Here is a 16,430-nt window from a genome sequence, read left to right on the forward strand (position 1 = left end):
CTGTGTCCCAGGAGTATGTAGGGCAAGGAGGGAGGAGGTGAGAATATTCTGTTGTCAACATATAAAATCAATCCTCAGCTAGAATGAACTGCCAGAGCTATATCATAAAACTATAGTCATTCCTCAATGATGTGTCTCAGAATTTCCATGGAAAACTTCTAGACAACACATGTATGGAGAGCCTGCCATTTCTCAGAACAGTATGCTTGTCTCATAATTTTTTAACTCTTTTTTTTTTAAATTTCATTATGATTTACCTGCATGTCCCAGGTACCTGACAAATGGAGCTATTTCCTTTCTCCCATAGTCTCACTTTACTTCCTTCCAGCCAGCAGCCAAGCCCCACACAGCCACTAATTACCCCCCTGCAGCAATCAGGGAGAGAATTAGAAGGGTAAAAGGGAGAGAACTCTTGGGTTGAGATGAAGACAGTTAGATAGGAAAATCAAAAGCCATGCACACATGCAAAGCAAAAAAAAAAGGAATCAATTAGCTGCTTCCCATGGGCAGGCAGGTGTTCAGCCACTGAGCCCTGCTCAGCAATAACAAAAACATTTCTATATTATCAACCCTGTGCTCAGCACAAACCCAAAACACAGCTCCATGCCAGCCACTGCGAGGAACATTAACTCTATCCCAGCCAAACCCAGCACACTTCCTCATCCTGCTCCCTTGCATTTTGGGCTAATGACCGCCTGAAATTTTGTACTTGTTTAAGCCCTTTCATCAGAGAAGCTCAAAGTAGCTTGCAAGCATTAATTAAAAATAAAATAGCCTGAACATCTTCAAAGAGCTGTACAGTCATTAACTAAACCCCACAGCATGCCAGGAAGGTTCTAAAGATGCATCATTAGACTTGTTGTGTACATGGTACAAGAGAAACACAAAGATCAAGGCAGACATTTAAGAAAACACACACTGCATAAATATCCACTAATTTGGGGTCATGTACTTTTATTCATTGCCCAGATTGTAGCATTTTAATGACTTGCTCAAGGCTTCACAAAGTCAGAGATGCAGCCATCATTCAGCAATTCCCAGTATCCTGCTACAAGCATTAAGGGATGCTGCTACAACTCTTTAAAACATGCAGTTCTTGTCACAGGAATTTATCTGCTGTGTTGTGCTTAGCTGTGACAGGTGACAACAGTGTTCATTATTGTTTTATTAACCATTGGCTTGTTTTATACAGATATTCATAAAATAGTAACTGTTAAGAATGGTAAGCCAGGAGTGTTAAGGGTATGTTGTGCAGTGCTGCTCTGCACAGAGATGCACATAGGTAAACACACACACAGGTAAACAGTATCTTCATGGAGCACATTTGATGCCTCATTAACAGTACAGTGTGCAGGTATTTGGTGCATCATTATTGTTACATGGTGACTAAGGCAAAGATGTCAGGCCAGTTCACTTCATGGATGTTTGTTTTAATAAAAGGGACAGAGATGTGCAGGTGTTTCAAATTACTGACAGGAAGCAACTACTCTTAACAAATTAGACTAAATGATATTTGGCACTTATAGCAAAACAAAACTTGTTTATGCATGCTACAGCACAGCCATCTAAACAGAGGACAGTTTTTAAGAAGAGAATCATGTTTCATCAAATCTATAAATAAATTAATTAAAACTGGTCCTTTACATTTTTTTTCTTAGGCTTCTTCTTGCTAGTATTGCAAACACAGTCCTCTAAATGAAGCCATTAAAAAAAAAGTCAGATTTGCAACCTAAATTATATTTTATGGACATCAATTACTTTTAAACTGTTGGAAATCTGTGTCAGAGCTTGCCACGTGGGTTTCTTGTTAACACCTTTTTGTGAACAGTAATTGATAGTTTATTAAATGACACACGTGTGGTTCTTGTGAACTTATAGTGACTTTGCTACTACAAGTGTGCAATGTCCTTGTTACTGTGTTGGTTTTCTAAATGCTCCCTCTGTGTTGATGTTTAGATTGGATATGAAGGCATCTCTTGGAATGTAATTAAAGATGTATTTCAAGCTTCTGTAGATGTGACAAAAAATATACAGATAAGAGTCCGTAAAGGAGGGTTTGTGCATCTGTTGCTTGCCCCTTTGCCAGGGATCAGGCATGGCTGAGTGGCTTTAGCTGATGATTACTGCAGGATGTGATTTCCTGGGCTGCCCTCCCTGTTTGAGAAAAAGTAATGGAATTTACTGTCAAGGGATATCTGTCTTAGAGATAATTTTTCTGTGGTTCTTTGAAATGAGCTTTCCAACCTTATTTCCTGAGCATTGTCTAGACCTTCCTGGAGAATGATAAGCTGGCTAAACATTAGAATTCACCAACTTTCTTGGCTGAGATGCATTTAAAAAAAAGAAAAAAAGACAACTCAGCTGCCAGTTGGACATGATAAAAATGTGAAAAATTTTTGGACAAAGTGCCTTATAATAGTAGTATTAGAATTCTGGCTTTACAGGTTTAGTATTTCCATTTCTTAATTAGAAGTACTCATTAAATAAACCACAAAAACCGCCTGTAATTACTGCAAATCAGATTCACAGCCTTGCTAATAACTCAAAGCAGATGGAAAAAAAATGTAGTCTACAGACATTATAGAGCAAGAGATATTTTTGCCTTAGCAGAGAAAGATTTTCAGCTAGGGGTGCTCTTAGGAGATTGAAACCTTTCTCTTATCTGTACAAATAACCATTTCAGAAAGTACTGTCTCTGTTGATGGGCTGTTAAAGGGAAAATTATACAATGAGAAAGCAAAAGACCATACAAAGGCCCCAAATTCTTCTACTTATAGCTAGAATGTTTTGCCTAGTAGGATTAGAAAACTCAGTGAAAGTTGCAGGTCTCAGCTCTAATTAGCATTCTTGAAAATGAATTTATAGGTATGATCAAATAAGTGACCTGTGGATAAAACATGGATGTTACTGATATAATTTCTGATGGATACGTAGTAGGGCCCCAAGAGAGTGAGGTCCAGGTTGCCTTATTTTCTCCCAATCTAAAAGGTATTACAAGAAGAAACTTGTATTAGTAGGGAGATAGATCAGATAACCTAATCCATCTTAACATGTTCCAGTGCTGTAATGCTTCCCTTGGGTCGCTGCTGCAGCATAATGAGCTTTTCCTCACCCCCAGACAATGTTGAGGGTTAGGCAAGCAGGTGCCAAGTCCATCTTCCTAAATGACTGTGTGCTTGCTAATGTTAGTTATAAGTGCATGGCTTCATAAATTGCAACCTTACTAATGATGGATTTAGGGACAGAACATCCAGAAAGGAGGCTTTATTTAGATATTCAAGACCAGATATCACGTCAACAAATTATTACTGCAACTTATTGCCTACCAGTTAGCTTGTGCAGAAGAGTTCATGCAACTAACTCAGGGTTTTTATTTCTAAAAAGTATAAAGTTAATGTCATCTTTTCTTCCAATTCATGCTAAAGCATCTCCTGACTACTGTGATAAATTAGAAAGAGACAGTATTTTCTGGTAGGGGAATAAGAGAAAGTTCAGGAAGTACAGGACAGAGTGTACACTGACTGGTTGAATCCAGTGCATTATAAATTCTGCAGAACTCAGAGGCATTTTAGGACAACATCTTTTTGCAAGTAAAATTAATGTGTAGGAATGACATATTGGGCAATCATTGGGATACTTCTTGACAGAAGCTGTACAGTCCTTGGCATTTAATACAAGAGTACCAGTTGAGATGTTTGCTGACCTGCTGGACTGAGTTGCAGATGAATTTTTTTTTTTTATGAAACTCACTCAAAATGGTTTGACCTCCAAAAACAAAGGACTCCAGTTAAGGCAGATTCTCCTTTCCATACAGAGTTTAACTTAAGCTGCAAAATAAAGGTTTTTCTCTCCAGACTTGACAAAAGTGCTGATCTAGTCCTTCCTTTAGCAGAACAGCCCAAGGTTTCAACAAATCTTAGTCTTTGCTTTCTGGTGCTGGAGAGTAATGAGGATGAGGCACTAGTTAATTTCTCCAACACTTATTTTGAAAAATCATTAGGCTTTCTAGCATTTTAAGGCATCTCAAATAATGTGATGCTGTCACTACAGTTCAACTTGCTGGCTTCTCAGTTAAGCAGTAACTCATTTGAGTTATCAAGGCTACTTGATCCTTTTTAAAATTGCTTGTTTGTATTTTCCTTCGGTAGTAAACTCAAACTCATGTTGTTATTTCAATTTGGTGTAAATCTTCTGTGATTTTAAGGATGTTTTTTTGAAATAATCTAAATCTTGCGGTATGTGCTTAGGAAAGAGTTGTGACTATAACAGAGACAGTGAATTCAGACTGCTTGTTTACAAAGCTGTTTATTCACCCGATGTGTCACAGCATCAGCACCTTCATTAACCACAGGAATTTTAACAATTCAAAAGATTCAAATGATACTTTAATGGCAAAAAGGGAGCTTAAGCTTCCATTCAAACCCCTTGTCTCTGCACATTTTGATTTGGCTCAGTTGACACATGCCTACAGTGGTGTATCAGAATGAGGGTAGGAAAAGACTGTATTTGGACTTCTTTCAGTGAAGGATTAAGCAGTGTGTATAATCATGTTATTTTCTTACTCTCTTTATTCCATCCCCCCTTTCCTAGGCTAAAGGACTTCTGTGTCTTCCTGACAGCACTAAATTTGCAAAGATCCAACTGACAGGCAGAACAATGGCATTTTACCTGTTACTTCCCACATGTGGGATTCCCAGGAAATAACTATATGGAAATAGATACCTTTGTGGACTGGAGCCATGAAGGGCATTGAGAAATTGGGCCAGCCAGTACCTGTCATGCTGATTCACTCCTGTTATTGTTTCCTTGTACTTTCTCATCCGCTTGTGCTTTTTTTCACTCTTAGGAGTGCATTCCTGGGGGAGGGACTGTTCTGCACGTGACCAGTTCTAACTCACTTTTCAGGTCAACAAGAATATTTCTTTGTCATTGTCTATTAGAGCTTGGAGAGTTTAGGATGGAGATCTCAGAAGAGGAGATTCCACTGATTTCCCCCACTTTAACAGGAAATCATACACACTGCGTTTTTAAAATTTGCTTTTTTTTGCCACTATTAACTTTGGGCTGGAATAGGTTTTCCTTAAAGCTCTGTGGACTGTGCTTAGGTAGTATCCAGTACAGCGTGGCTCTTGTCCACAACTTGGTTTCATTGGCACTTCCAGCCTGAGAGATGAAAGGCTTCCCCAGCTTTCTTGAAGAACAGCCTGCTAAAGTCAGAGGACTGAAAATGAGGCAAAGTAATTGATGGCCAGTGAGAGGAAAACTAATTTAATTTTAATTCCATTCAAGAGGCACCTGTGAAACAGAAATACTTCCTTTTACTAAAGTTGGGGTTCTGTCCATAATCTAAGAGTTAAAACCTCACACTACAGTTAAAATAATTGTTGAGAAAGTCCCCACAGTGATTACGCTGCAAGACTGACCATGTGAAAAGATGGTCCTCACACTAAAGCATCCTAAGCTTGTTTCCATAGTGATACTCTGAAGGGAGAGTTTTCAGTCAGTCCATACATGGGAACCTGAGGAACCCCACACTGGAATGTTTTACTCAGAGTTGTGTAATGGCATTCCAAACTTTGCATTTCACATCCACACCCTCTCCAAAGGAAGAGGGAAAAGCTGACTTGGAGTCTCTAGGCCATCCCTCTGCAGTTTGCAAAAAGGAAAAAGGAGGAGTAGTGGGCACTTCAGTTGTGTCTTTGCTACTGCCCATTCAGAAACAGAACTTCACCACAGAGGTACTATGAAACTGTAACATTTCCCCAGGGACAAGAGAGGAAGGAAAGCAGCTGCATGATGCAGTCATTGTGTTCCCACTTGTGTTCAGAAGATCTGGAGGCACAGCATCTGCTTGATTCTCCTGGACTTCCTTAATTTTGACTGACCCTTACACAAGGCACAGCCTAGAGTTACAACTGAGCACACAGAATCCTGAAACCACAAGAGAATCCTGCTATAGATTCATAGAGTTTGAGAACCTGCTGTAATTTGTCCTGATGTCAAAGTAATCGTTGTATCACACCTCACTCCTTGAAAAGTGTTACTTTTATTGATGAGTCAGTGGCTAAAAATAATATAAATAAATAATAGACCAACCTTATCCATCATATGCAATGTATCAATGGCTTTTTGGCCTCAGGAAATGTGTGAGCAAGTGACCAAAACACCTTAGTTCACAGTTGTGCACAAGAACCACCTGGACTGCAGTTCACAGCTCATAGGATGTGATTACACATCACAGCTTAAGTGGTGGGTTATGAAACTTCATCATGGGATTTCAGGTATATTGGCTTAGAAATCTTCCTTAACTTTTCTTGGTGTCGCAACGTACGACCTTGTTTATGGGCGAGACCCATAGGAGGCAGATGGATCTGGAAAAGAAAATCCCACCAGTTAGGAGCAAATTGGGAAGAAAAAAGGCAGCATATATACAGACTGGGTGTCACTGAGATTTAAATAGTTTCTTCACATGTTGGAGAAGGTAAGTGTGTTGTCTCAATCCAGGTTATTAGATTTCTAAGAGGAGCAATGTCTAAGGAGGGATTAGTGGTGTAACTTTCAGGCCCTAAATGTTGTGTTTATTAAAATCCTATGTTTTAGGCCTTAGTAACCTTGTTTTGCAGTTTGATATCAGACTGTAATGATAAAATACTTGTTGAAATAGGACTGCTGTTCCAGAACAGTAAGACCTAGATAATCCTAAAAATTCCTCACTACGTCTTGAAGCACTGTGTGATTTATTCATACCTACTTAGGAAGTCACAAAATAACCCCAAACTGTATGTATTGAAAGCCTGCCTTCTTTTTGTCGTGATTATATATGCCACATTAAAATGCACAATCAATGTCATTGACTCCACAAGCAGAAGGAGCAATAGGTGACAGGCTCTTCCTTTGATTGACAAAGTCTTTTTATTTCATAAGACTCTCCGTGGGAGTCATGCAGCTGTAACCCCCCTAAGTGACTGGAAAACGTAGGTGGTAGCAGTCAGATGTTATTGTTGCTGAGGCTGTCAGGCTGTAAGATGGCTGTTTAGGTGCAAATAGTAGTAAAAGCACTGACTAAAGCAGGAGTAGAGATTTCTAGAATCTCAGAAATAATAATCATGCAGTTTGTCTGAGAGAGCTGATCCTTTGGGGTTTTGAAACCACTGTAGAGAACACGTTTTAGGCCCATTTCTAGGAACATTGTTTGCCAGATGTGCACTGTAATTCTGTATCGTGAAAGAGATGCTGGCAGTGACCATATTTTAGGCAAGAATCTGATGAAGATACAATTTGGTTTTGACCGTGACTGCATTGATCAGGGAACTATAGATGTGAAAATATAAACTAATTAACAGGAGTAGAGAGGAAGTCTCTTTGGGAGGCAACATAAAGTACTACAGACAAAAGTGTCTGGGCAGGGAGGAAACTATTGAGTGGTGCAATTCAAGACACTGCTGCAACTTCCAGTATTTCAGTAATCTTGGGTATGTTTTTCTCTAGGAAGAAGGGAAAAGAAGCAGCAACAAAGTGTTTCCATAGGACTTGATTTATGACCAGTCATGTAGGCTATGAAAATTATCGTATCTATGGCAGATGCAATTAAGTATTTTTATTCTCTCATTCTTGTTTATTATTTGATTCCATTACCATCTTTTTCTACATTCTTTGGTCAGACAAGACTGGCTAAATATTCACAGGCCTTGGGAGTTTGGCTCACACAACTCCATTTAGGCTTTGACTCCTTATTTTGAGAAGAAACCCAACAATTTACAGTGAAAGAAGATAGATGGAGAAGGTTTCAGTGTACACTTGGCTCTGATTTAGCACACATTTAAATGCCAGCTCATCTAAAAATGCAGTGCAGTGACAGTGATGTAAACTCATGGTTTCATTGTGCAGGGAGAGCTAAGTGGGTAATGCTGAAGACTTTGTGACTGGATTTGTACTCACAGGTCTCGGGTAGGGGATATTATAGTGCAGTCCAATTTCTATTCTTGCCTCACATTCTTCTATGCACTGCTCAATCAGCTTTGGATCTGTTACCTAAGATCATACAAACAAATATTTTGTAAAAGTACAGCAATTAGCAGTTGGAAGCTCAAGTGTAAATGATGCACAGCCACGTGACTTTCTTTAGCTTGTTCTGGCAATCCCAAGGATACAGGGATTGTATTGTTCACATCCATAAAAGGTAACATCAGTATTTTCCTTGACTCAACAGCTCTGGGCGTGATGGCGCTGGATGTTAAGGCCCAGAGGCTGTCAGGACTGAGGCTAAAGGAGGAGTTTTTTACCCAAACATGGTGTTTTCTCTGTAAAAAGACAATACACATGTAAACTACTAATGCATCCATGAAAAAGCCACACTCCCCCATCCGTCACTCTGTGAGGTAGCTAGAGGAGAAAGGAAAGACACTCTTTGGTGCACATTCTCTTATCATCCTATCCAGAAACTCCCTTTGAAGTCAGAAATGTGGTGTAAATTATGACTTAAATTAATTTTTTGACTTTGCATTACTTCAATTTAGTCCCAGAGCAATATGGGCTATAAATAAAAATTGTGATCTTGAATTACAAGAAGGACCTTTGATTACCATGGAGTCTGTATCGCCTCTTTCAAAAGGGGTTTGAAATTTCTTCCTTAAGAAAAAAATTAAAGTGCTTCTTTTAAAAGAAGTGCCAATAATTGCTGCTTTGAAAAGAAAAAAAGAAGCTGCTGAGCTCTGTTTGCCATTGCATGGGTAATGATACACTTAGCTAACTTTGTAAAGATCAAAAGCTGCTTCAATTACACAGGCAGTATCTTTGGAATTTAATTTTTCTTGGCACTTTTTTAGTGAAAAGAGACCTTTTAGACTTCTACAGCAGTTAATGAAGAGCTGAAATGGTTTGACTTTTCTCAAGGATGAAATTTAAATTATAACCCAAATACACGCAAACCATTTAAGGTGAATAAAATTTTGGGAACTCAGTTCTTATATTTGTATCTTAGCATCCAGTCGCTGAGACAGTGCAAAGAGCAAGAAATTCAAAGCTGTAAGGACACTTACGTCTTTGTTTTTTTTGAATAATGTTCTGGCCTCATTTTTAATGTACTCTTTCTCTTTAACAGTCTCCTCTGTCTGTCCTGATGCCGACTGCCATTTTTTGGCTATTTGAAATATCTTGCGGTAAAGGCCAAGAACTTTTTGTCGAGTCGCTGGGGTCATCTAGAAAAGACAACATGAGCCCCCCAAACATATGCATGAACCATTTGAGTTGCTAAAAGGCCAGCAAGCAGTATGTGTTTTCACACCATTGAATTAGTTTAAAAATATTTCCATCATCTAAAAATATGCTGAGCTGTATGAAAAAAACCTGAAATAGCTGTAAACAATAATTAGCTGTTGAAAGCTGAAGACCTAGTCCAGCAAAGTATTTAAACTGATACTTAAATCTGTCTCCATTCAAACAGCTTGAGCTCATGCTCAAAGTTAAGCACTTGGTTTAGTGCTTTGCTGAATCACAAGCCTGGTACAAGAATGCCTGGGTTCTGTTTCACGGCTGTTTTGCAACAGACATTGGGCAAGTCACCGAAACTCTAAGTGCCCCCCTTCCTGAGACGTTGTTGTACCAGTGCTGCCCCTGTCTTTGCAAAGCATCTTGAAATCTGTGAATGAAATACATGATGAACCCACCATGATATTGATGAAAACCTGTGTAGGCCTCAGGGGCTGAGAAGCTTGTTTGTGGTACCGTGACAGGAGGCAGTAATGATTCAGCTGGAGTTTGATGTGATGAAAAGGTGATGAAAGCTATTTTATCTAAGCACTGCAGGAGAGGCAGACTAACTGTGGATTTAGGAAAGTCCTGAATGTCTTGATTTTCAGAGAGCTGTGTACCTGCTGAGCCCACTGAATCAGCCTCCAGGTGTGATAAGAATATTTGTCAGAAGAAAGAATGAAATCCTATTCTTGTTTTATGTAATTGAGTCTTTTATCATATGAATGGTTACGCTGTTTCATGCCGGACCACAGATATCCCTGAGACAAATCCACTTCTGGAATAACAACATTTCTGACATAGATTAAGTTAACAGAAACAATGACTTCTGCTTTTGGGGCACCACAACTGTCAAAGGCACTTTACTGTCCCAAAGGAAGATGCAGCAGCACTCCCAAGTAAGTGTATGGATGCAATGAGGAACAAGTGTCAGGGACAGGACATTATCTGACTGTCTCAGGATCCATTTGCCAACCTGAAACCCTAATTACTGTGGCTGAATCTATCCTGAAATCAGACCTGTGTGCTGGGAATGGCTCCTCCAGAGGACAGTTTGGAGCAAGGTAATTCAGATAGCCTGAGCTGCCCTCTGGAGGGAGTGCTTTTTCCCTCTTTTCCTCCTACATGAGGAAAAGCTGCTTTCTAATGCATGCACCCAAACTACTGTGGGAAGTGTGGCAATATGCTATCGCTCATCTCCTTGCAGTCTGTGGCAATTCCTGTTCTACTGGGTTGTGGAAGAGGGGCTTGAGCCAAAGCCTTCCCAGGCCATTCCATTCTCGAGTGGCTGCCTCTGCCACGGTGACTGACCAGAACAGGCCTCCTGTGGCTCCAGACACTCACCAAAGTTGGAATTACTGATACTAACGTGAAGACAGGATTTGGCCCATAGTTCATTACTGTAAAAAATCACAAACTATTAAATCCTAGGCTTTTTTGTCTTAGCTGTTGCTATGATCTGAAGACTTTCATGGTTTCATGAACTCTTTTTCTCTGGTTCGTAAGAGAGAACAATTTTATTTTGCTAATTGTATTTTAACATATTTAACTAATCATATTTTTTTCCCCTAGATGGAAAATTGTTCTTCTTACCCAGCAGAAAGTATTTCTAGTAAATGTTTATGGTATTTCTAGGAAACAAATATCTACAACATTATAACTAAGTAGTCCCAGCTCATCAAACACTATAGGGTAAGTGCTTCAATTTATCCACTCTACAGCTCCACTTCAGGCAATTAAATTAGTCAGACACAAAGCCACAGATGAACATATATCTGAAAAATCACTGCTTACCCCTGCCCCATGCATATTTTGTACAGAAAACAAAGAGTTCAATTACAAGGTCTGACCAAGCACAAGCTGAGTCCCAAATCCTGGCCTCACCCCTGTGCTTTTATCTGAAGGTGTCACCTTTGTGGAGCTGATAATACTCTTTGTTCCCTGCTGACAGCTAATAAAAGGCAGTACTGTGCTAGAAACTTTCACCTTAGGTTCTCATGTAATCCATAAAGAAAACAAGACGAACTATGTTGGGGAAAAAAATGTTTAAAATACAGGTTTCAGTTCTGATCTACACGGACAATTTCCAAGGCCACAACTTGGGACAGCCCTTTGTTCAGAGCTGATCACACCTTCTGCTCTTGGATTTTAAACATACCGAGTATCTGTTTATAAAGATGTTATTGAAAAGTTTAGAACTAACTTCTTTCACCACTAGTTGTTCCACTGCCCTATCTAGAACTTACTCTTTCATTCTTTAACTTCTTTGTGTTGGAATTGCTACAGAACTGTGTAGCCCCTCGTCTAGGCATGGGCTGCGCTTTTGCATTCTTGCTCTCCTTCCCACATATGCTGGATGATGTAAAAAACATTAAGCAGCTATTCATGTACACTCAGCAACCAGCTGCTCCCAGGCTGATTTAGTTGACAATTTCTAACAATACAGACCTGCTCAAAAGCCATTTCTGCAAAGATACATAAATGTAGGTGTGAGGAGCCTTTTACAGATTGAGGACCCCTGCCTGTCATAGGAAAGGATGAGAGCAAATAAGACAAAATTCAAAGCCTAGGTCAGATTCTGATCTGAGTGGGAGTATAAATAGAGAATAATTCCACTGAGAGCAAAATTACTTCCAACTTAAAATGTTGTAAATGAGATTGGAATTTTTTCTTTGGTGTAAACAGAGCCCACACTGACAGAAATGTAAGTGATGGTACAAGTCATGTATCAGGTGTAATTTCATCAAGTGACACTACTTTTATTAGTTTTGTGGGTGTGCAAAATGATTCTGAGTGGGATAGAAAGGAAGATAAGGAAGACTTTCATGTCCTTGTAGTTACTCATCCTGCAACTTACATCTTTGGCATTTAAATCATAATTATATTTCACATCTCTGGAATGCTAAGTGGATGTTACACCACTTTCCCACTAACACCCATCTTGTGGTAGTCACACCCATTGTTTAACTTCTACCACCCTTCATTTTATTGCAGCAGGCAGCCCACAGAGGTTAACCACAGGCGTTTCTGTCAAAAAGTACAGGGCTATTGTATTAGCTGAGCAAATTTCGGGTGTTTGCTGCCACAGAACAAACCAGGAGAGGTCAAAGGTAGGTGTGTGCGCACAGACGTGTCACTGGGAAAAGCGGGAGGCTGCAGCTGGTTTGCAGCCCCCTGACAGAGTCCGGGCTTTGGAGGGAAGCCAGGCGCTGGCTTCCAGACAGGCACAGCTGGATGCTGGGGCAGAGCCCGGCAGAGCTGTATCACTCTGGGATCTACATGCAAAGCCCTCTTATCAGCAGCACATCAAGCACCTGAAACATCCCATTGTATCCAAACTCGCAACGGAGATCTGAGCAGTTAATGAGTTACTGCGTGGTGAAGATGCAAACTTTTCTCACTGTTAATTAAAACAAATGATACCTGAGACTATAAAATGCCATAAGTTTTTCTTTCAGGAATAAACATTCCTTTGGATTTTTAGATGGTTGACCCAAAAGTTCAATAATATGAATAATCAGTGAAACATCAGTCTTCTTTTGCTATTTGCAGGCTTGTTTAGAATTTAAAAGTTTATATAAAAATAACAAAAGGAATCTGTCAACTGTAAAATGACCCCAATAGTGCAGTGTCAAAGCAAAGCCAGGACTGCAGGCAAGCTGCACCGAGCCTGACCACAGATAGGCAGCTCAATCCTACCTGCTTCCCAGTGAGGGATGCCTGGCTCCAAACGCCTGTCCAGCACTCTGCTGTTCTCTGCACAGTGCCTTTGCTGGTTTTAAGACTATTTTATTTGATCCTTTCTTCCCACATCAAGCATTAGCTACTAACTTTAAACATAAAATCTGCCAGCAGTGAGTGCGTAGAGGATTTTAGAAAACAAAGGGTGAAAGTAATGGCCCATGGGGAAAAAAAAAAGGATCTTTTAAAACAATAGATCTCCTATTTACATGCTAGCTAACTGGGGCAGTGTTAGTAATGCACACGTTTTGCTGGTGCTGAGAAATTATTTGCTCAGGGGAGGAGATGGTGGGGAAAAGAACTCTGCATGAAATAATTGGAAAAGGCTGCTTTGAACTTCTCAGATGTAAAATGTTTTACTTAGGAGCAACACACCTTTTCCTTGACAGCTGGTTTGCTACAGGCAAGGAATCCTAAAGACTCAGTGACAAAGTGCTGGGCTGACTGCCTTCCAAATCAAGCTGTGCTCACATCTCTGTGATGGGAATAAATTACATCATTCAAGACCATGGTGTATCAACATTGTTGTGCAGAGCACCCTCATGTTCCATACAATGTGCCCCATGACAGTCCAGCCTGTATGACCATCTACAGCTCCTCTTCGCTAATGTTTATTTAAGGAGATGCAGAAAAATACACATATCTGGCCTTTTTTTTTTAAGAGCTAAATGATACCACTTAGCTAAAGAGCGACCTGCAGTCTCTCTCCTGCTGCTAATGCAGCAGATAATCAATCATTCCTTCCACAGTTCTCCACAGCAATGAGAGGTCAGTAATCCATATTCATCTTTCCTGCAAGTCTGCCAAAATGAGTCTTTGGTTCCTAAGGCAGCAATGGTTTTGGTCTGTTGGTTCTTTGAGGGACAGCAACTGAGACAATGAGTTCCTGTGGCACAAAGAGGAGGGGTCACAGATTCCTGTGATAGCTGGGCAGCTCACATGCCTTCCAGCAATACTAAGTTTCAAAATTCAGTTTCCACAAAAGTAATTTTGTCTTCTTTTGCTCAAATCAAGGTCTCAGTGGCCTGTGACAGCTGGCACCCTGCAAACGCCGAGCACACGTGGCTGCAGGATGTGCCTGGCAAAGTGAAAACTTCATTTGATTGTCATTCTTGATTGAACATTCATACCTTTTTTTTTTAAGATTCAGCCAAAACCAAATCATAGCGAAACTTCAATCACAGCTAAAGTATTCCATCTCCACATAGTGAAAAACAGACTAGAATGACAGATCATATTCTTCCATGATGGTGTCACATCCTCATTTCTACCAGTGACAGAAGCCTGCAAATTTCAAGACATTCCCATCAAGGATTTATTTGACTCAATTCTCACTGTTTCCATCTGCAAGCTGCAATCACAAATATATGCATCTTTGGTGAAAAAGAATGAAATTACTGAATCAAGTTATTCACTAAGGGTATCTGAAGGGTAACTTTCACAGTGTTAAGGATTTTCTAATGCCAGTGTGTTTCTGCTTGCAAATTGATCTGAAACTCTGATCTGAAACCCCAGTTGATACCTCTGAACCTGCATCTCTAAGTCATTGAACTCACACTGTTCATCAGCTGGGATAAGAGCTCTGCCATTCTATCCGTGCCTCAGATTTCTGACTGAACTTGAATCTCTTTTAAGCTTTCTCTTACATATGGAGCAGTCTTTTGATCAGAAAAAGAAAACTGCATGCAAAGAGAATATAATTAAATAGTAAAAGCAAGGACATGGATTTTATCACTGGTTTCCTGTATCATTTTAAATGAGCCAATTTGCAGAAAATTAGGATTCTACAACATTCTTTTAATTTGAATAAACGAAAGCCTAGTCCCTTTTGATCAGTTTTCATTCTTTTAGTCTGAGGTGGTCGAGGTATTATCTGGTTTTAGTAGGACATACAGACTCTTGCCCTGGGAGTGCCTCCCATGCCATAGGAACCTGAGGAAGACCAGAAATGCTGACTTAGACTGTGGAGAGGGGGAAGGGAAACCAAAAAAAATTGCTTTACTTATTTCTTAGCTTTCTCATGAAAAGCACACAGTGTCCAGGTAAACTCTAAAGCAGTATGAACTTGTCTCTTGTCTTGTCCAGCTGTCACTCATGTTTTTTTACAAGCAGTGAAAGAGGTTTTAATGCAGTGTGAGAAATATAGCAGAGAAAATGAAGTCTCTGCTATCCTTGGATGGCCTTGCTTATATAATATAGAAGCCTACAGAAATATAACACCATGGACACAAACCCCAGTATAGATTTATGCACCTTATTCATACCTTGGCTTCCAGCCAAATGCAACTGAATGCATGAATAGAAATATTTCCCAGCATTGGAAACACCCAAGCTTAAAAACAGGTATTAATATTAAGGCCAGCAGAGACACAACCCTCCCTGCCCCTTTTCTTACTTCATTCTGAGGGTCACTCAGTGAAACTCATTGATGCTCACTGATAGATATGACTTTTAGTCACTATTTGAGAAGCATAGCAGGGCTGTAGGCTCAGAGAGCTGTGGGCACTGAGGGCTGTGGGGCACAGAATCACTGAATCAAAGACCTCTGAGACCATTGAGGCTAATGTGTGACCAAACATGAGCACGTCAACCAGACCATGGCACCGAGGGCCACGTCCAGTCTTTCCTTGGACACCTCCAGGGACGGTGACTCCACAACCTCCGTGGGCAGCCCCTTCTGATGTCTAATCACTCTTTATGTGCAGAAATTCTTCCAAATGTCCAACCTAAACCTCTCCCGGCACAACTTAAGACTATGTCCTCTTGTCCTATTGGCACTGAACGCTGTGGGCACCGAGTACTGCGGGCACGGAGCACTGTGGGCACCGAGGTTTGTGGGCACTGAACACTGTGGGCTCTGAATGCTTAGGGCACCGAAGTTTGTGGGCACCGAGGTCTGTGGGCACTGAGCACTGTGGGCACGGAGCGCTGCCCGCCCCGGGCGCCCCCGCAGCCGCCGCCCCCGCCAAGATGGCGCTGCCGCCCCCGCCGCGGCGTGGAGCTGCGCGGCCGCTGGGGGGCGCTCCAGGCGCGGGCTCCCTTGCGCCCCCCGGCGGCCGGGGCGGCCCTGCCCCCGCAGCCGGGTGGAACCAACGCGCGAAGCGCGGGGGGGAAGGCGGGTCAGCCCACTCCGCGCACCTCCGCCCCCTCCTCTCCCTCCGCCCTTTCCGCATATCCACCACCCCCCCCGCTTTACCTTGGAGCAGCCGCGCCGCGGCCCCGCCCCCGCGGGGTCCCGCCACACTCCGGTGGTCGCCTGCCCTGCCCTGCCCTCACCGTGCGTGCGGCGTCGCCGCGCACGCCACCCCGGCGTCACGTGTTGTGACGTCACGGCGCGTCCGCCAGCTGAGCGTTCGCCCGGAAGTGATGCGGCGGAGGCAGAGCCGGCCGGAGCCGCCGAGGTGAGCGAGGAGTGTGCGGGACCGACCGCGGTTCTGCCC

General features: G+C 41.5%; 2 protein-coding genes across 10 annotated transcripts in view; one reads left to right on the plus strand and one right to left on the minus strand.

The window, feature by feature from the left end:
• Positions 1–6,027: 6,027 nt before the first annotated feature.
• Positions 6,028–16,241, minus strand: LYRM1 (LYR motif containing 1). 3 transcript variants are annotated; one of them, XM_027669815.1, is made up of 4 exons: positions 16,187–16,241; positions 9,039–9,197; positions 7,939–8,031; positions 6,028–6,371 (listed from the first exon to the last, which is right to left on the minus strand). In XM_027669815.1, exons 2-4 carry the CDS (start codon positions 9,195–9,197, stop codon positions 6,255–6,257), a joined length of 369 nt encoding a protein of 122 aa, XP_027525616.1. In that variant the 5' UTR covers positions 16,187–16,241; the 3' UTR covers positions 6,028–6,254. The 3 variants fall into 3 exon arrangements, with proteins under 3 accessions (XP_027525616.1, XP_027525617.1, XP_027525615.1); XM_027669816.1 differs by lacking the exon at positions 16,187–16,241 and adding an exon at positions 14,121–14,260; XM_027669814.1 differs by lacking the exon at positions 16,187–16,241 and adding an exon at positions 11,496–12,506.
• A 59-nt stretch (positions 16,242–16,300) lies between these two features.
• DCUN1D3 (defective in cullin neddylation 1 domain containing 3) overlaps positions 16,301–16,430 on the plus strand; it is a 25,447-nt gene continuing 25,317 nt past the window's right edge. For 3 of the 7 annotated variants that reach the window (XM_027669812.1, XM_027669811.1, XM_027669807.1), the window contains exon 1: positions 16,301–16,391. The gene's annotated coding sequence lies outside the window, so the exon portion shown is untranslated. The remainder of the gene's footprint in view (positions 16,392–16,430) is intronic. The other 4 variants (XM_027669813.1, XM_027669809.1, XM_027669808.1 and 1 more) reach the window with 2 other exon arrangements.

Source organism: Corapipo altera, unplaced genomic scaffold (assembly GCF_003945725.1).
Source record: "Corapipo altera isolate COAL_440 unplaced genomic scaffold, ASM394572v1 61183, whole genome shotgun sequence".
Lineage (NCBI taxonomy): Eukaryota > Metazoa > Chordata > Aves > Passeriformes > Pipridae > Corapipo > Corapipo altera.